The sequence below is a fragment of the Oryzias latipes genome, chromosome 21 (assembly GCF_053564925.1).
Source record: "Oryzias latipes strain Hd-rR chromosome 21, Olatipes_Hd-rR_3.1".
Lineage (NCBI taxonomy): Eukaryota > Metazoa > Chordata > Actinopteri > Beloniformes > Adrianichthyidae > Oryzias > Oryzias latipes.
In genome coordinates this window covers 34,397,197-34,415,013 of record NC_136257.1, presented here as the reverse complement: position 1 = coordinate 34,415,013, position 17,817 = coordinate 34,397,197, and the positions used below count along the sequence as shown (strand labels likewise).

General features: G+C 54.3%; 4 protein-coding genes across 10 annotated transcripts; 2 read left to right on the top strand and 2 right to left on the bottom strand.

Annotated features, from left to right (window-relative positions):
- Positions 1-308: 308 nt before the first annotated feature.
- On the bottom strand, positions 309-3,143 carry insig2 (insulin induced gene 2). Of its 2 annotated transcripts, none has more exons than XM_078939246.1 (7): positions 2,982-3,143; positions 1,894-2,044; positions 1,633-1,805; positions 1,278-1,402; positions 999-1,165; positions 786-885; positions 309-695 (listed from the first exon to the last, which is right to left on the bottom strand). In XM_078939246.1, exons 2-7 carry the CDS (start codon positions 1,986-1,988, stop codon positions 657-659), a joined length of 699 nt encoding a protein of 232 aa, XP_078795372.1. In that variant the 5' UTR covers positions 1,989-2,044; positions 2,982-3,143; the 3' UTR covers positions 309-656. The 2 variants fall into 2 exon arrangements, with proteins under 2 accessions (XP_078795372.1, XP_078795373.1); XM_078939247.1 differs by having other exon boundaries at positions 1,894-2,014.
- ccdc93 (CCC complex scaffolding subunit CCDC93) lies at positions 2,055-14,302 on the top strand. 4 transcript variants are annotated; one of them, XM_078939233.1, is made up of 25 exons: positions 2,055-2,266; positions 7,622-7,754; positions 7,960-8,073; positions 8,146-8,240; positions 8,360-8,471; positions 8,913-9,011; positions 9,146-9,202; positions 9,274-9,374; positions 9,477-9,527; positions 9,826-9,862; positions 9,982-10,074; positions 10,160-10,210; positions 10,338-10,424; positions 10,571-10,687; positions 10,763-10,825; positions 10,903-10,976; positions 11,047-11,128; positions 11,219-11,293; positions 11,377-11,442; positions 11,607-11,715; positions 11,790-11,872; positions 12,027-12,064; positions 12,132-12,216; positions 12,394-12,507; positions 14,064-14,302. In XM_078939233.1, the coding sequence occupies exons 1-25, from the start codon at positions 2,070-2,072 to the stop codon at positions 14,118-14,120; spliced, it is 2,190 nt and encodes a 729-aa protein (XP_078795359.1). In that variant the 5' UTR covers positions 2,055-2,069; the 3' UTR covers positions 14,121-14,302. The 4 variants fall into 4 exon arrangements, with proteins under 4 accessions (XP_078795359.1, XP_078795360.1, XP_078795361.1 ...); XM_078939235.1 differs by lacking the exon at positions 2,055-2,266 and adding an exon at positions 6,940-7,079; XM_078939234.1 differs by lacking the exon at positions 9,477-9,527.
- On the bottom strand, positions 4,536-6,979 carry LOC100049412 (U3 small nucleolar RNA-associated protein 14 homolog A). The gene has a single exon (XM_078939232.1). The coding sequence runs from the start codon at positions 6,977-6,979 to the stop codon at positions 4,709-4,711; it is 2,271 nt and encodes a 756-aa protein (XP_078795358.1). The 3' UTR covers positions 4,536-4,708.
- A 144-nt stretch (positions 14,303-14,446) lies between the features above and the next one.
- LOC144988643 (fibroblast growth factor 4A-like) lies at positions 14,447-17,722 on the top strand. 3 transcript variants are annotated; one of them, XM_078939245.1, is made up of 6 exons: positions 14,447-15,043; positions 15,148-15,590; positions 15,696-15,771; positions 16,381-16,506; positions 16,823-16,926; positions 16,996-17,722. In XM_078939245.1, the coding sequence occupies exons 2-6, from the start codon at positions 15,465-15,467 to the stop codon at positions 17,179-17,181; spliced, it is 618 nt and encodes a 205-aa protein (XP_078795371.1). In that variant the 5' UTR covers positions 14,447-15,043; positions 15,148-15,464; the 3' UTR covers positions 17,182-17,722. The 3 variants fall into 3 exon arrangements, with proteins under 3 accessions (XP_078795371.1, XP_078795369.1, XP_078795370.1); XM_078939243.1 differs by having other exon boundaries at positions 15,148-15,771; XM_078939244.1 differs by having other exon boundaries at positions 14,447-15,653.
- Positions 17,723-17,817: the final 95 nt, after the last annotated feature.

Below are 17,817 nucleotides of genomic sequence, written 5' to 3'. Positions count from 1 at the left end.
GGAGGGGGGGTCAGTCAGACCTTTGGATCTGATTTTTCCAAAAACTATGAGCTTCAAACTGAGAACGAGGCCATCTGCTGGTCATCTGTAGTCATTACAGCCTTCAAAAGACTGAATCTGCTGCATTTCTAGTCAGGCTTACTTGCCTTGTTTGTTTGAATAAAACCTTAAAGGTGAGGACATCTCTAGAGCTATGAGGAGACGCAAAGGTCTCCTCAGTCTGCAGCTGAGTAGAAGCTCAAGCATCTTTACAGCTTCAGACATGAACATCCTCAGAATGAAATGAAGCTGCGGTCCAACCAAACGTCTGCAGGTGAACACAGAACAAATACTTCTCTTTATTTCAGATTTTTTCATCCGACAGGCGTGTCATCGTCTGACTTTGATAAAAACACTGATTGAACTTCAGGAGGTCCGGTCTGGATGGGGTTCTGAGGAGCAGGTCCCCTCAGTCCACATCGTCCGCTCTGTGGACTCGCTCCTCTGCACACAGCAGAGCTGGATCACACCTGCACAGGTGAAGCTGCTCAGATCCTCCACCCATACTAACAAATCCACCTGGGTGGGGTTGGCACTGCTGTGGGTGAGCAGAACCCCCCAGGCTCATCAAATACTGAGTTCATGTGTCCATGTGCTGGGGGGGGGCCGAGCAGGTCTCAGTCCTGGTGGGTCTTCTGGAGGAGCTTATGTTCGTACTGAAAGAGCAGAGAAGCAGCTGAGGAAGGTCCAGTTTTGGTTCTGACTCATTCTGATCGCATTAATAAATGTTCAGAACCCCCCCTTACCAAGGCCAGCTGCCGCCCGATGTTTCCCATGGTGATGACCCCGGCGAAGAAGATGCAGGGCAGCCAGGAGCGGATGTAGAGGAAGTCTGGGGAGGTGTACCTGAGGGACAGAGGAGCATCTTCAAACGGGGGGACAGGGTGCCGCTTCAGCGCCCCCCAGTGGCGTGATTCAAGCATTTTGAAGCCCCCCCCCCCCCCCCCCCCCCCCCTTACTGGAAGAATTCGTTGTAGACCAGCAGCTGCGTGGTCAGCGTGGCCAGCAGGGCGATGGCCACACCCAGGGCAAAGCCGCGGCGGGATCGGTCGAAGGTCCACCACAGCCCGATCGACAGCGCCGCCAGAGTCAGCGACAGCTGGACGTTGTTGGCGAAGTCCACTTTCTGATGGGGCGGAGTCAAGGGGCACACAGGAGCTCACCTGAACTTCCAGCTGTGAGGACGACCCCCCCTACAGGTGTGCATCTACCTGCGGCTAACACTTCTGAAAGGATACGGCGCTGGCGTGGTTGATGCCCACGAAGACGGCCACGCAGCGCATCACGCTCGACCACTCCCTCTTGAAGCGGTGCGGCTCCCCCACCCGGCTGTCGATGCAGGGGTACAGCAGGCCGATGACAGCTGGGGGGGGGGGGGGGGGGGGGGCGTGACAGCTCAGTCACCACGATCAGTAAAACGCCACTAAAGTCTTCAGGATCAACCTCCAGAGATGAAGGAGCCATCCTGATCCACAACCTGTGACCCCATCAAATGTCTGGCCGGAACGCCGCTGGAGCTCCTGAAGCACCTGAGGCTTCAGGAGCTGCAGTACCCCCCTCCCCCACACACACCTCTCACTCTCCCGTACACACCTGAGGCGGTACCGCAGCAGGGAGGAACCCACCACGCCGAGGAGAAGATGCTGCTGATGACATCAGGAGGAAAGAGCGTGACGTTCCTCTGCACCTGCAGCAGGTTCAGCACCAGAGCCAGGAAGACCCCCACGGAGAAAAGCAGGCCCCCCCGGATCAGCAGGTTGGTGTTCCTGCAGGAGAGCAGACGGTTCTGATGGCTGCAGACGGTTCTGATGGCTGCACACGGCCACACGCCGGCTGTGAAGCTGCACAGCTCACCTGTCCGTGATGAAGGACATGTAGGGTCCTCGGGGCCCCGCCCCTGCACCCCCGCTCATGGCCGTCAGAGTCAGGAACTTGGGGGTGAGACTCATCAGCGCCCCCTCTGGTCACGGCCGACCTAGAAGTGAATGTGTAGGGAGTCAAACACCTGAAAAAGGAAGAAACCTGGTGAGATGGGTCTAAGCTCCGCCCTCTGCCAGCTCACACTCCTGGTTTACAGACTGAAGCCTCCCTGGCCAGGCTCCACCCACCGCCTGCATCACCATGACAACACGCCAGACGGTTCTCTGCTTGAACGCCCTCTGAGGCTCCGCGGCCTTCACCTGATGACATCAGCAGAGGTTCTGCAGCTCTCCACAGGTTCTTCCAGGTGAGAACTGGAACGCGGGGATCACAGGTCTGTGGGCTCAGGTGTGATTGCTGCTGTCAATCAGACCTGCAGGTGTGTCAGAACCTTTGGTGGACAGGAGAAGAACATGGAGCTGGTTCCGACCAGTCACCTGACCACCAGAGAACGGCATCGCTCCATCAGGCCTGGGCCGAGCATGTTTCTCCTCAGGTTCTGGTTCTTACTCAGAACAGAACCGTCCTGCAGGAGGACTTACATCTGCTTGATTCTCCACAGTGCTGAGACCCGGACCACGCTGTGAAACCAGCACCTGGACTGGGTTCAGAACATCATAAGATCTGGGACCATCGAAGCAGACGGCTTACAGTCCAGAACCCGCTTGAAAAAGTCTAGCGACTGTCTGGATCAGGGATCTATAGAACCGAACTGGACCAGTAAATGGATCACTCTATGGTCAGGAGTCAACCTTCAGGCTGGATCCAGAATCCTCCTCCTGCAAACCCGCAGATTAGAAAGTTCGGGATTCCACCCAAGTCTTCCGGGTTCGGATGGGAGGACGAGTCCAAGGAAGCCCGTATCAGAACCAGCGTGACAGGAGGTCCTGGAGGCTCAGCAGAACCTCAGCAACAATGGGAATCGCACCTCCCCTATGCTACATGCTAAGCTAGCTGGAGGCTAGCGGGGCTGGACGGGCGGCTGCCGCCCTTCCGCTCCTTCTGTCGGCGTTGACCCTCACCTTGCGCCCGCAGGAGTCTTCCCCGAACACGTGCATGTCCGAGCGCTGAGGCGGCCCAAAAAGGTTCCAATCCCAGAACCGGATCACCCCAGCTGAGCCTCCAGCTCCACGGCTAAACAAACAGCCGTGACGTAACCACGTCACGCAAAGCGTCACGTGGCTGAATTTGCATGCTTGCTAAGGCCCCGCCCCTTCCCCAAAGCCGCCACACGTGGGTCAGACGTTTGTCCGTCTGTCAGCATGGATGGTCTGAGATGACATAAACGATCTTTTCAGTAACCTATAGATGGATTATCGACATCAAAATGGAAGGATTTCTACTCAAAGAAAAGCATAGATATTATCCAGTAAAATATATTTGTTGATTTTTCTTGTATGAAGGTAAAATCTGCTGTTTGACAGCTTTGTCGCTAAACTAAAACTTATGTGAGCAAAATCAAAGATAGGAAAAAAGCGAGATGAGACACAACGCATGCAAAAACATTTGGTTTTTTTAAAGCAAAAAAAAAGTGAAAGCAAGTATTTAATATTTTCATTTGCAACTTAGAAAGCTTTGTGTGCAACGTGGTTACATAAATATCAATCCATATAAAGAAAACAAATTGAAAGATCAGAGAAGTTGATCACAATTCCTGCACAATCATTTCAAAATAAAATAGGAGTCCAGTCCGCAAAGGAGGGTCTAAGGGCAGGAATGTCCTGTTTAGTCTGTTTAGTTAGTTCAATTTAGTATTTTCCATGATCCTTTTTGTTTTACTTTGTCAATTACCGTTACAAAAGCCCATCGAGACGACTGTTGTTGTGACTTTGGGCTCTACAAATACAATTGAATGAGAACAAATTCAACCATTCTGAATTCCTGAACCCTCCTTTTCCCACCAGAACAGACAGAACTGTTGTTTACAGGTTCCTGGGGGCGGAGCCACCTTTTTAATGGGCGGCGTGAGTTTCTGCCGTCAGGTAATTGGGGCCTTCCAGCGTTGTGCGTAAGGCGTGCATGTGGCTGTTCAGGACAAACCAGCTGATAAATCATTTGTATGTAATTAGCGCTTTGCAAGGTCACGCCTGACACACGCTTTCATCTTAATTAGAGGAGAATTTGTTCCAGTAATTTAATCTGGAGCGCATCAGCGCCTCAGAACATCTGCAGCAGAACCCAGGAGCCACCACCACAACAGGATCGCCTTCCCGTCTGCTGGGTCAAGCCGGGTCAGCCTTTGAGATCCGGTTCTGAAGGTGACGGGAAGACCCCATGCAGGAGCTGAGCCTGCTGCAGATCCAGGTTCTGAAGCTGGAGTCCACATTTAAATCAGATTAAGCTTCTGGTTGCTTCAGCGGTGGCATGAACGAACCGTCATCGGAGAAGTTCCTCCTTTTCTGAAAACATGTTTTCCCACAAACACTGCATTTTCCTGAGCTCACCTGAATGCCTCACAGTGCAGCTCACCTGTACCTGTGCTGCTGTCACACAGTCAGGGTTCTGACCCGATCCGAGACATGAGTGTCACCCTGATGGACACACTGCTGCAGACAGACATGAAGGAACCCGAGACGTTTGAAGGTTCAAGCTTTATTCAGCTAAGCTGAAGAACAAACAGTCCAACTGTGTCATCAGAACCTTTTGCCGGTTCTGGATCCAGTAAGTTCTGATGGTTTTGTTACACAGCCGGTGGAAGGTGACCGCCATCCGAGCAGCTGTGGGTCAGCAGACGGTCCTGGGTGGCCCGTCAGATCTTTTGGGAATGGCGTCCCTTCCGGGCCCGCCTCTTCTGGTCTTTGGTCTTGTGGGGGTCTTCTTTACCCGCCCCCGCGGCAGACGCCTTCTTCCTCGCCAGCTCCTCCTCAGTCATGGGCTGGATGATGGTGCCCAGCTGGGTCAGGACTTTGGGCATGGTGAGCTTCTTGACGGTACGCTCGGTGTTCCAGGTGCGGCCCAGCGGCGTGCGGACGGCGCTTTCGAACTGGGCGTGGTTCTCGTAGGGGAAAGGCAGAGCGCTGACCTGGTGAGCGCTGAGCGAGCCGTTCCTCTGCTCGGAGATGATGACACCGGGAAGGCGCTGGTCCTTTCTGGGTTCAGCCGGCGCCACCTTGACCCGGAACCTTCTGCGCTTTCTGCTGGACGGTTTGAGGCCCTGCCCGCCCCACTCGCCCCAACCTGGCAGCGTCAGGTCCACCACCTTGGGCTTGGCGGCGTCCTCCTGCTTCCTCTTGTCTCTGAGGAAGTCTGCGATGACGTCATCCCCAGCAAACGCCTCCATGATGAGCCCCCGCTGGTCCAGCTCCTCATCAGAACCGTCTGCGGTGTCGGTCAGGGTCGGAGCGAGCGGCACCGTGACAGTTTTGGCGTCTTTGGTGAGGACTTCTTTCAGCTCAATGTTCCTCTTACGTTTTTTGCTGCCGCGTGCTTTCTGCCCTGTGGGCGGGGCTTCTTCCTGAGGGGCCGAGGGTGGAGATTCTGAGCATGGGAGGAGCTCCACATCCTCAGGTGGGAGGAGCTCCGCATCTTCCACAGTCCTGATTCTAATCAGCCCTCCTTCAAGTGGGGCGGAGCTACAGCCAGCAGTACTCGCCGCTGCCGCCTCCTTCAGCCCTTCTGCAACTCCTCTGAAGAGACTCCTGAACTCAGAGAGCCCCTCCTCCTCTTGGTCCTGGTCTGCAGGCCCCTCCTCTTCGTCAGAGTCCTCCACATCCTGACCAGGAGCCTCCTCCTCCTTCTGGCGAAGCTTTCTCCTGCCCTCAAAGTCTCTCAGAAGTGCCTGCTCCTCATCGGCCTCCTTCTCCTCCTCCTCTTCATGCTGTTCCTTCTCAGCTGCTGGAGCAGCCACCTCCTGCTCGCTCCTCTGGGCGTCTGCAGGTTCTGCAGACAGCTCTCCTCTCATCCACGGGTTGGAGGAGACCTGACCCGGTTCTGCATCATTGACAAAGTCCGGCAGAAGTTCTGGATCTGATGCTCCGTCCTCCTGCTCCTCCTGGTTGCTGAGCGAGCTCCTCACCTTCTGGGTCAGGTCCTTGTTGAGCTCCAGCTGCTGCTGCATGGCCCGCCGGGCCCCCTCATCATACTTGGCCATGATGGCTTTGGACCGGGCCCACTTTCCGCTGTTCTGGTGCTTCAGAGACATCCTCTCCTTCATGCGGGCCAGCTCCATTTTGTTGAGCTCCTCCAGAGCGCCGTTTGGATCCGTCTTCACCATCTGATCAAACTGCTTCAGGAACTCTTTGCGCCGGGCCTTGTTCTGGACCCGGTGGTACTTCTTGCTCTTGATCTTCCTCTCTCTGCGGGCCTTGGCCTCATAGTAGGACTGCAGGGCCCGGGCTTTCTGCAACTCTGCTCGCCGGATCTGGGCCTCCTCCAGGCTCATAGCCCGGAGCGAGGCCTCCTCTGCCGGGCTCAGAACCGGGTTGTGGATCGGCTGCTTATTGGCGGACAACAGGTTGAAGACTTCCTGCTCCAGAGGAGTCTGAACCCTCCAGCCAGTCACCACCTTCTCCAGGGGTTTGGGTCCGGACGGTTCTTGGTTCAAGGGGAACACCAGCTGCTCCGACCTGCGGTTCTGGGTCACGACGCTTTTCCAGCGGCTCACGTGCACAGCGGCCTTCTGGAAGGCTAGGTCCCTCTGCACGCGCTCGCTCTCCTGCCTGCTGAGCGGCTGCTCCACCGTCTTCTGGCTGCGGCGCAGATTCTGGAGCTGTTTCCGGGTCTGGGTCGGAACCGCGGGGCTCTGCTGCGCCCCCTCGATGAGGTCTGAAAGCTGGACCTTTTGGCGCTCACCCTCCGCGGTCACGGCGAACTCGGACACGCGCACGGCCGCCTCGGACCTCTCTCCCAAAGGCTTCTTCCTCCCCCCGCGGAGCGCCGTGATGGCCTCGACGAGCTTCAGGCGCCTGCGTTCATCCTCCTCGTCCTCGCGCTCATTTTCAGCGTCCTCGCGCTCATTTTCAGCGTCCTCGCGCTCATTTTCAGCGTCCTCGCGCTCCATCTCTGGATCCTCGCTTTCCATATCGGAGTTACTTTTTATTCCAACCCAGTCCGAACCTCCGGCCGTCACAGCCTCACCGAATCCACGTTTGCCGCAAACTGCTCTGAGGTGTTTCTCAGCCGTAAGTGGAGACTAACCGTCGCGAATCTCTTGTGGGCGCATGCGCAGTACCGAAGAGCCATAATTTTTTTTTTAACAATTGCAGAATACAAAAAACACAAATGCAGCAATTGTGCAAATATAATGAACAATGCTGTTCTGAAAACAGCATAAACTTGTTATGATCCTAAGAATATCTTAATTATTATATTCACAGAAGGAGAACACTAAAATAAAAATTAAAAAGTAAGATAAAAAAGAAATAAACGTAGGCAAATAGAAATGCGAGAGTAAATTTATGTCATTAGTTCAAAAGATTTACAGATTTTAATTGTTTTTGTTAACCCTTGGTATTATTTGAAGCTGAAATTAAATTTATATATCGCTGCAATTCCAATTTGAACACGAAGAAATCAGGTTTTTTATTAGAAAATGTACTTTTGTGAATATGAAATTTAGCCATTAATAACACGATAATAGAATCAGTGATACATTTGTGGATGTTTTTCTAAAATTTGTATGTGAATTCATAAGAGCCATAAAATGTTTTTTTTTTTTTTTTAGACAACGTCACGTGCTGCCATCACGTGACCTGCCCTCAGTGTTTCCGTCCATCATGGCCGCGTCTGTGTTCCAGAGAGTCCGGACCGGGTCCAAACTAGGCGCCCAGTACGACCAGGAGGGCCATCTGATCCAGGTACGTTGGTGTTCGGCGAACCCGAACTCCGAACTGAGCCCATCCGACGAGAGAAACGCGACCTGCGGCCGGAACGGCGCGAATAGTTAGCAAGCTAGCAGGTCCAGGTCGTCGGGGATGTGACGTCCGACTCTGGTGTCGGGGAACAGGGTTCGGGTGAGTTCGGAGCAGACTGAGCTCCGGTTCCGCGGGCGTTTGTCTGCAGGTGGAGAGCCGTGAGGATGAGGAGCAGAGCGTGAAGCTGGCCGAGATCCTGGAGCTGCTGCTGGCTGCCGGCTACTTCAGAGCCCGGATCAAAGGCCTGTCCCCGTTTGATAAGGTCAGCTGACCTGCGCGCGAGCCCTCTCTACGTCACCAGACCCGAGTGGCAGCTTCTCCTCCTCTTCCTCAGGTGGTGGGGGGGATGACCTGGTGCATCACTACATGTAATTTTGACGTAGATGTGGATCTGCTGTTCCAGGAAAACTCCACAATCGGTCAGAAGATGTAGGTGCTCCTCACACCATCATCACCATCACCATCATCATCAATCACCATCATCATCATCATCATCACCACCTGGTTATTCCAATCGTGTTTACAGCTTGTGTTCTGCTGTTTCTCAGAGCTCTGACGGAGAAGATCGTCTCTGTTCTTCCAAAGATGAAGTGTCCTCATCGTCTGGAACCTCATCAAATCCAGGGTTTGGACTTCATCCACATTTTCCCAGTGATTCAGGTAAGACAGATGAAGCTGGTTCAGCAGAACCCGTAGACCCGATTGGACAGGCTTCCTCCTCCTTTTTGTTCCCAGCTGTGTTTCCTGCAGACAAAAGCAGGTTTACTGTCTGATTTTTGGTTCTTTACTGACTTTTTTTTGTCTCACGAAGCCCATCGAGACGACTGTTGTTGCGATTTGGGGCTATGCAAATTGAATAGAATAGTTTGACGGACAGGAGGAGGTGGACTTTCAGCTCAGCTTCACAGCTTCTGTCGTGTCTTCATGGTTGTCACAGTCAGACGGCGGCTGGAAGTGCTGGAGTCCTAAAGCAGCAGAAATCCTTTGTGAATGTGAATCTGGTCGTGTTTCATCCCAGGATGAAGACTCTGTCTTCTCCAGCGGAGCATCTGAGACGGTTCTGAAGGCCCGTTTCCTCAGAACTGCTGCTTCTCATTTCAGTGGCTGGTGAAGCGAGCCATTGAGACCAGGGAGGAGATGGGAGACCAAGTGAGAGCCTTCTCCATCGCAGAGTTCCAGAAGACTCACAAACTGCCTGAAGTACGACACAGACAACACAAACGCACACACAGGCCCACATAGGCCACGCCCACAGCTTTTCTTCCATCACCACACGAGTAAAACATATGGTACCTCTCTATGACATCTTCATACTGCTTGGTCTGTGGTTTCAGGATGACGAGTTCCTTCAGAGGAAGGACAAGGCTGTCAGAGCCATCATCAACGTCCAGGTGAGCGGCTGCAGGTCTGTGCTCTCATTGGTCCACGGGAATACAGGTAATGAGGTTCTCCCGCTTTCCAGGAAGTGTACCAGCCTCAGAGGAAGTACAGGAGGCAGAAGGAGGCTGAGGAGCTGCTGGATGAGGAGTCGAGGGTCCACTCCACTCTGTTAGAATACGGGAGGTGAGTCCCGCCCCCCAGGTGTGTGCTGTCAGGTCGGACATGGAGGAGCAGGTCAGGAGGTTCTGCTCCGTCTCAGGAGCCTCTTCCACTCTGTGTTTGCAGAGGTGTAGTGATCCACAGCTCTGAACTGACCCCCCCTGGTGGCAGTCTGCTGTAAGCCAGCGTGTGTGTGTGCGTGTGTGTGTTCGTTCTGCTGCCCCCATCACCCACCCTAAGAGCAGATTCTTCGGAGTCCTCATGTGTGCCTGCAGGGGGCGCTGGTCTGAGAACTGTCTGCTCCTGGTCTGAGGTCTGTGCTTCCTGCAGGAGCAGCGGGGGGCAGTGCTCATGAGTGTGCACGTGAGAGTGTAGTGCATGCGTGCTGTGAGCGTGCACGTGAGTGTAGTGTACACGTGCTGTGAGCGTGCACGTCCAAGCACGGTCAGCGTCTGAATCTGCTCTCTTCTTCCAGGCGCCAGGCCTTCAGCAAAGCCTCCCGGACCGCAGAGGTAAGAGTCCCCCCCCTCCCCCCGATGGCCCGTTTGGACCATCGCCTGGACACCAGAACCGGAACCGTTTTGGGGAACTTTTGTTCTTCTGAACCCTTCTGTCCTGTCTCTTCCTGGAGGAGGGGAAGGCGCCGCTGACCCCCGGCTCCCAGGCGGCCCCCTCGGGGATGGCCGAGGTGTCTGAGGAGGAGCACCTGCAGGCGGCAGAGGAGGTGAGCTCCTCTTCAGTGAGGCGCAGGTCCTCCCCAATTCAGGTGGAGGTGCTCACAGGCCCCTCCCCCTTCTTCTGCTCTTCAGATGAGGATCAAAACCCTGATGACCAACATGGCTGCCATGGCGAGTGAAGAGGTGTGGGCTCAGCTGCACCTCCTGCCTGAGTGGAGGAGGTGGCTCTCCACATTCCCTCTGTGAGGGTCCGGTCCTGGTCCTGGTCCAGGTCCAGTCTCAAGGTTCTGACTGCTGTGACTGTGTGCAGGGGAGGCTGATGGCCAGTGCTGTGGGTCAGATCGTGGGTCTGCAGTCGCAGGAGATCAAGCAGATGGTTTCAGAGTACGCGGAGAAGGTGAGCAGGAGGTTCTGAACGGGCTCGGTTCTGGAGCTGGGATGTTTTCCAGCTTCTCCTTCTTGAGAGGAACCGTTTCCTCTGCATGGGGGGCCGTCAGCGCCTCCCTGCTGTGGAGCTTCAGCCTGTCTGTGCGGTTCCCGCAGCAGTCCGAGCTTTCCTCGGAGGAGCGGCAGGAGCGCTTCGGGCCGCTGCAGCAGCACCGCCGGGCCGTCGCCTCGCTCAACAAGCAGGTCCAGACGAAGGTCAAACAGCTGGAGCAGGTGAGTCCCACGCCGCTCCTCCACAGGAGAAGAGGGACGCACGGGTTCTGACGGGTCGGGTTTGTCTCCTCACAGCTGCAGGCGGAGCACGCAGAGGTCAAGGCCAACTGTGACAAGGCCAAGCAGGAGCTGATGGAGGTGGGTGTCTGCACTCAGGGGTGAAGCTCCAGAACCGGGCCGGGCCTGACCCACTGTCACGCTCACTCTCTCCTCAGGCTGCGGAGCGCTCCGGGCAGCTGGAGCAGGAGCTGGAGTCGCTGCAGGAGCAGGAGGAGCAGGCGGACAGTAGGTGGGTGCTTCACCTCGCCGTGAGGGTTCTGTCAGAACATGTTCTGGTACTGACCCGCTCGGTCCTGCAGGCTCCTGGAGAAGCTCAAAGCTTTGGTCACCATGAACGAGAACCTGAAGCAGCAGGAGCAGGAGTTCCGCACACACTGCAGGGTGAGCGTCGGGGCCGCCGTTCGGACCGGGCCGCACGCCGCCGCTCGCCTTATGGTGGATCTGTGTGTGTGTGTGTGTGTGTGTACGCAGGAGGAGATGGTTCGCCTGCAGCAGAACATCGAGGAGCTGAAGTCCGCTTCTGGACAAGATTTAGAGGAGGAGAAGGTACCCCCTGGTTCTGACCCATTCTGTTGTCATGAACAGCTGACAGAACCATCTGACCCACTTTTGTGTGTCGTCGTCCAAAGAGGAACCAGATTGACGCGCAGTACAACTCGGACCGGGAGAAGCTGCAGAAGATCCGTCTGCTCATGGTAACCACGGAAACCATCCTGCTGAGCTTCAGCACCTCTCCCATGCCCTCATTGTTCTTTAATGTCTCGTTCCTCCCATCCTCCCTCCTCGGGTCTCCCTTTCCACACCTCCACAGCTTCTCCAGTCCAGATCTCCTCCTGAGCTCCTCCTCCTTTCTTTGCAGGCACGGAGGAACCGGGAGATCGCCATCCTGCAGAGGAAGATCGACGAGGTGCCGAGCCGCGCCGAGCTCACGCAGTACCAGAAGAGGTTTGTGGAGCTCTACAGCCAAGGTGGGTTCTGGAGGTCCACTGGTGCCTGCAGGGGGCGCTCTCTGTGAAAGTCGACCTGCTTTTGTTTCTTTCAGTTTCTGCGACGCACAAAGAAACCAAGCAGTTCTTCACGCTGTACAACACCTTAGACGACAAGAAGGTCTACCTGGAGAAGGAGGTGAGGATCCGGTTCTGTCAGGAACACGGAGGCGGCACTCCTCCGGACCAGCTCCGAGGTCTCAGAAGTCCATCTGCAGCTGCTGGTCCGCGGAGTGCTGCCTCCACGGTTCCTCTGCAGTCCGTCAGACTCTGAACCGGGTGTTCTGTTCCAGGTGAACCTGCTGAACTCCATCCATGATAACTTCCAGCAGTAAGTACCGCAGACGTCCGTCAGGCGAGTGACGCCTTCAGAGACGCAGCTCCGCCTCTCTCCTCAGAGCCATGTCCTCCTCAGCAGCCAGGGAGCAGTTCCTGCGGCAGATGGAGCAGATTGTGGAGGGCATCAAGCAGAACCGTATCAAGGTGGGGCTCCAGCAGAACTTTGACTTTCAGCTCCAGGAAGTTCTGATGAGGATGGAGGGTTCAGTCCGGGCGTGGTCATCAGAACAGGTCCAGGTGGTTCTGACCACCAAAGGGGAGGAAGACGGCGCTTTCTTCTCACTTCTGCACATGCTCAGATCCTCTGCTCTGCTTTCCCAGATGGAGAGGAAGAAACAGGAGAACAAGATGAGGAGAGATCAGCTGAACGACGAGTACCTGGAGCTGCTGGACAAGCAGAGGCTCTACTTCAAGACCGTCAAAGACTTCAAGGAGGTGAGAGGAGGTCCGCCTGCAGGAGGAGCTGATGGAGAAGCTTCCAGAAGCAGGCAGATGTTGGGATGCAGGGAGGTTTGATTTTAGATGGATGGATGGATGGATGGATGGATGGATGGATGGATGGATGGATGGATGGATGGATGAACAGATGGACGGATGGATGAACAGATGGATGGATGGATGAACAGATGGATGGATGGATGAACAGATGGACGGATGGATGAACAGATGGACGGATGGATGAACAGATGGATGGATGGATGGATGGATGGATGGATGGATGAACAGATGGATGGATGGATGAACAGATGGACGGATGGATGAACAGATGGATGGATGGATGAACAGATGGATGGATGGATGAACAGATGGACGGATGGATGAACAGATGGACGGATGGATGAACAGATGGATGGATGAACAGATGGATGGATGAACAGATGGATGGATGAACAGATGGATGGATGGATGGATGGATGAACAGATGGATGGATGGATGAACAGATGGATGGATGGATGAACAGATGGATGGATGGATGAACAGATGGATGGATGGATGAACAGATGGATGGATGAACAGATGGATGGATGGATGAACAGATGGATGAACAGATGGATGGATGGATGAACAGATGGATGGATGGATGAACAGATGGATGGATGGATGAACAGATGGATGGATGGATGAACAGATGGATGGATGGATGGATGGATGAACAGATGGATGGATGGATGAACAGATGGATGGATGGATGAACAGATGGATGGATGGATGAACAGATGGATGGATGGATGAACAGATGGATGGATGGATGAACAGATGGATGGATGGATGAACAGATGGACGGATGGATGAACAGATGGACGGATGGATGAACAGATGGATGGATGGATGAACAGATGGACGGATGGATGAACAGATGGACGGATGGATGAACAGATGGATGGATGGATGAACAGATGGATGGATGAACAGATGGATGGATGAACAGATGGATGAACAGATGGATGAACAGATGGATGAACAGATGGACGGATGGATGAACAGATGGATGGATGGATGAACAGATGGATGGATGGATGAACAGATGGATGGATGGATGAACAGATGGATGGATGAACAGATGGATGGATGGATGGATGAACAGATGGATGGATGGATGGATGGATGGATGGATGGATGGATGAACAGATGGATGGATGGATGGATGGATGGATGGATGAACAGATGGACGGATGGATGAACAGATGGATGGATGAACAGATGGATGGATGGATGGATGGATGGATGGATGGATGGATGGATGGATGAACAGATGGATGGATGGATGAACAGATGGACGGATGGATGAACAGATGGATGAACAGATGGATGGATGAACAGATGGATGGATGAACAGATGGATGGATGGATGAACAGATGGATGGATGAACAGATGGATGGATGGATGAACAGATGGATGAACAGATGGATGGATGAACAGACGGATGGAGTGGGTGTGATTATTCAGAGCAGAAGTTCTGGTTCTTCACGAAGCTCTTTCCCTCCCCAGGAGTGTCGCAGGAACGAGATGCTGCTCTCCAAGCTGAGGGCCAAAGGAGCGTCCTAGTTCTGCTGGTTCTGTCGGCCCAGTGGACCATCTGCTAGTGATGAGCAGAACACAGGATGGACGGACAGGTTCTGGTTCTGGTAATGCCTACAGTGATCCTTCATGACGCTGATGGACCTGAAGGTCAAGTGACCCGTTACCTCTGTTGCCCCCCCCCCCCAATAAAGAGTAATTGAACAGCCTTTGATGGTATTATGAGTCCAGTCTTTTGGTTCTGGTGCTGGTGCTGATAAGGGGTTGTTTTGGTGGGAAGAGGCGGGGAGGTTTCCAGGGTTAACCATGAGGGGCGGGGCCTGACAGCAGCTGATTCTGGTTCCCGCCCAGGCAGCTCAGACTGATCGGAGCTCGGATGCAGAGGCGTGATTCTGATCCGTCTCTTTGGACTCTGCGGGTCCAGAACAGATGGTGAAAACTCTGTGACCCAGAACTCAGAGGTTCCTCACAAAGAGTTCTTCTGGAGTCCCGCCTGCTTACCTGAAGGAACGTTTAAAAACGAGCAGGTAGACGCGTCTCTGTCTTCAGATCCTCAAGCCTTCGTCTTTGTGGTCCTCAGTGGACCTGATGGTTCTGTTCTGTTCTGCTGGGAACTGATCTCACTAAAGGCTACATGTGAGCTTCTTCAGAACCGTGGGAATGCCCGTCTGTGTTTCCAGCAGCTCCTGAAGATAAGGAGACCTTATCACGCCGCAGCTCAGCATCGTGTTGTTGCTGATAGTCCGGCGGGAGAATCGGACGTCTTCGGATCATCGGGTCCCGGACGGCCAGGATGCTCTGTGGTTCTGCCAGGACGTCTTTGTGCCACAGGAATGAGGCCGGAGCATCACCTCTGCTGGCGGAAACCTCTGGCAATCACAAGCTGCACCCATCTTCAAATCTGCTCTTTGGAGATCAGAGTGAGGGTCCAGCTGCCCCCCCCACAGCAGGTGAGGCAGAAGAGCGTGACCTTGAGGGTCACGTGACCGGCGCTCAGGTTGGAGGGAAGCCGTGTTGTTCCTCTATCAGCTGCTGCTCTAATCTCTCCGAACAGACAGTTTCTCTCCATCCCGCTCTGATTGGACGACACGGAAACACCGGCTCGCCCCCCAACAGCGGACCAGCCCAGTCTGACACCCCCCCCCCAGCAGCTGCAGCACCAACCAGAACCTGGAGCGGGCCTGGCGGGTGATGGTGGCTCTGTGAAGCCGGTCCCAGGAGGCGGATCTCCGATATGACCCTGATAAGAAGTGCGTACAGAACCGTATCTCTGAGAGTCCAACCCCCCAGGAGTTCTGACAGGAGGAGGCGCCGATAAAAGGAGGCGGCCAGACTCCACCGCCGGACACCGGCGTGGGATCTGCTGCTCTCATGAACTTCACTGTGGAGGTTCCTTCAGGGAGGCTGGGACTCCTGCTGCTCCTGCTCGGTTCCCTTTGTCCTCAGCTGGACGGGGCCAAGGGCCCGGAGCAGAAGGTTCTCCAGCAGGAGCAGAAGGTTCTCCAGCAGGAGCAGAAGGTTCTCCAGCAGGAGCAGAAGGTTCTCCAGCAGGAGCAGAAGGTTCTCCAGCAGGAGCAGAAGGTTCTCCAGCAGGAGCAGAAGGTTCTCCAGCAGGAGCAGAGCTCCCACATCCCCCTCTGGAAGATCCACATGAGAGACTCGCTGGTGAAAGGCAGAGGTGAGAGGATCTCCTCTGGATGCTGGTGTTGATGCTCTTCTCATCCACACAGATCATCCTATTCTCAGAACCGTTTCCCTGATCTGATTCCTTTTGGGTTTTTCTGAAAAATAAATGAAAGGGGGATTACATCTGTAATCAGATTACAAAGGTAACCGCACGCAGCAGGAAAGTTCACCTTGCTGAAGATGCACCAACAGTCTTGAACTCCTTCTGACCTGAGCTGCGTCTGACGGCCTCCTCCTCCCCAGAAGTCCTCGCTGAAGGACTCGGGAGAGGTGGACAGTGGGGGTGGATAGAGGAGGTCCATATTTGACCACGCCAAGATCAAACCCTGACAACAGAAATCTGTGGAACGTTTGGTCAGTTCCCTCAGAAAAACGTTCAGCAGGTTTCTGAGGCTCCTCAGCTTCACCGTGAAAATATCCATGGTTTCCTCCTAAAGGAGAAAAGAAGGACCTCCTTCCTCCTCCTTCTGGATCATCTCATTGAATCAGGATCCTTCCTTTCCATCAGGCAGCACCCTGCTCTCCGGCCGCACTTGTGCGTGTGACCACCAGGAGGCGTGGTTGGTCGGTTCTGATGATGTCTCTGTTTTCTGTGACGCAGGTCGCAGTCTTGGAGAACCAGAGGTCATCCAGGAGCAGCTGCTCTACTGCCGCGTCGGGATCGGCTTCCACCTCCAGATCCTGCCCGGAGGCTCGGTCCGCGGTGTCCACAGACCCACTCAGTACAGTGAGTTCAGCACACAGAACCCGACAGAACCGCATCAGAGTTCATCACCACATCAACAGAAGGAGAACAGCGGAACGCTGATCTGCAGATATCAGATATGCAGTTTGTGAATCAGGAGCTCATGTTCGTGCTCACAGAGTTCGGGACAGATTCTTCTGCTCAGTCTGATCTATCAGCTCATCACGTTCCTCTGATAATCTGAGCCGAGCTCCGTCTACGGAAGATGACTGATCCTCCTTATCTAGAGAGGCTGGAGTTCTGCTGGAGCTCCTCCTGAGCCGCACAGCAGGCTGACGGCTGGTTGTGCTTCCTGCAGGTTGGTTGAAGCTCTTCTCCATCAGGCCCGGGTTGGTGGCCATCAGAGGCCTCAGGAGCGGCCTGTTCCTCTGCATGAGCAGAGACGGCTGGGCTCACGGAGCGGTAAGTGAGGCGCTCTGAACCTCCTCACATGTTGTCTGTGAGCAGACCTTCAGCTGCTTCTCTCTGCAGGAAAAGTTCTCTGATGACTGCATATTCAAGGAGAACCTGGAGGAGAACCACTACACCACCTACTCCTCCTACTCACACCCAGGAAACTACCTGGCTCTGTCCCGCAAAGGAGAGCTCAGGAGGGGCGGCAGTGCCAACCGGAACCAAGCCAGCACCCACTTCCTGCCCAGGAGGAGGCTGTGGTGAGGCGGTCCAGAGGTCTCACCTGAACTCCACCTGAAGGCTGCAGGAACCACACTGGTTCTGAGAATGAAGCTCCTGAACTCAGAAGTCCGCAAAAGAATGGACCCGTGCTCCTCTCCTCCTGAGGAGGTGACGCTGCTCCCACCAAACTGTGGCAGGAACCACCTGGAGTCCTGATGCAGAGGAGAACATCTGGACCAACGATGCTCCTCTACCGTGCTGATGAAACTCACATTTAGGACCCTGTAATGCTGAGTTCATTCAGGGGGCTTGGGGGCCATCTTTAGAGTCTATGTATGGTAGGACTTGGATTTGAACTCACGACCTCAGGGCGGACACTCTACCACAGGGCCAGAGTGAAAGGATGAAGCTGAGCTTCAGTTTGATTTCTTTTGTTTAAAGTTGTTTATACTTGATCCGTGAATGAATGTAATTGATGTTCTGTCCTCTGATGTTTGTTTGGCTTTGCTGACTTTGTGTAAAATGTGATATTTATTTACATAGAAGTAGAAATAAAAGAACAGAGGGGAACCTCAAAGCTGAAGAACCTGGTTTGACTCCCTTCCATCAGAGATGGCTGCAGACCCCAGCTTTACACTGGAAGATCCTGTAGTGATCTCCTGGAGGGATCTCCAGACT

Coding starts and splice junctions, on each gene's coding strand:
- insig2 (XM_078939246.1), bottom strand. CDS start 1,988: ATGAGTCTCACCCCCAAGTTCCTGACTCTGACGGCCATGAGCGGGGGT. Junction 1,806..1,893: donor ATGTCCTTCATCACGGACAG/GTGAGCTGTGCA, acceptor GCTCTCCTGCAG/GAACACCAACCTGCTGATCC. Junction 696..785: donor TCGGGCGGCAGCTGGCCTTG/GTAAGGGGGGGT, acceptor CTGCTCTTTCAG/TACGAACATAAGCTCCTCCA.
- ccdc93 (XM_078939233.1), top strand. CDS start 2,070: ATGGGTCTAAGCTCCGCCCTCTGCCAGCTCACACTCCTGGTTTACAGA. Junction 2,267..7,621: donor CTCTCCACAGGTTCTTCCAG/GTGAGAACTGGA, acceptor TTTTTTTTTTAG/ACAACGTCACGTGCTGCCAT. Junction 11,443..11,606: donor AGAAGATCCGTCTGCTCATG/GTAACCACGGAA, acceptor CTTTCTTTGCAG/GCACGGAGGAACCGGGAGAT.
- LOC100049412 (XM_078939232.1), bottom strand. CDS start 6,979: ATGGAAAGCGAGGATCCAGAGATGGAGCGCGAGGACGCTGAAAATGAG.
- LOC144988643 (XM_078939243.1), top strand. CDS start 15,465: ATGAACTTCACTGTGGAGGTTCCTTCAGGGAGGCTGGGACTCCTGCTG. Junction 15,772..16,380: donor CTCGCTGGTGAAAGGCAGAG/GTGAGAGGATCT, acceptor TCTGTGACGCAG/GTCGCAGTCTTGGAGAACCA. Junction 16,927..16,995: donor ACGGCTGGGCTCACGGAGCG/GTAAGTGAGGCG, acceptor TTCTCTCTGCAG/GAAAAGTTCTCTGATGACTG.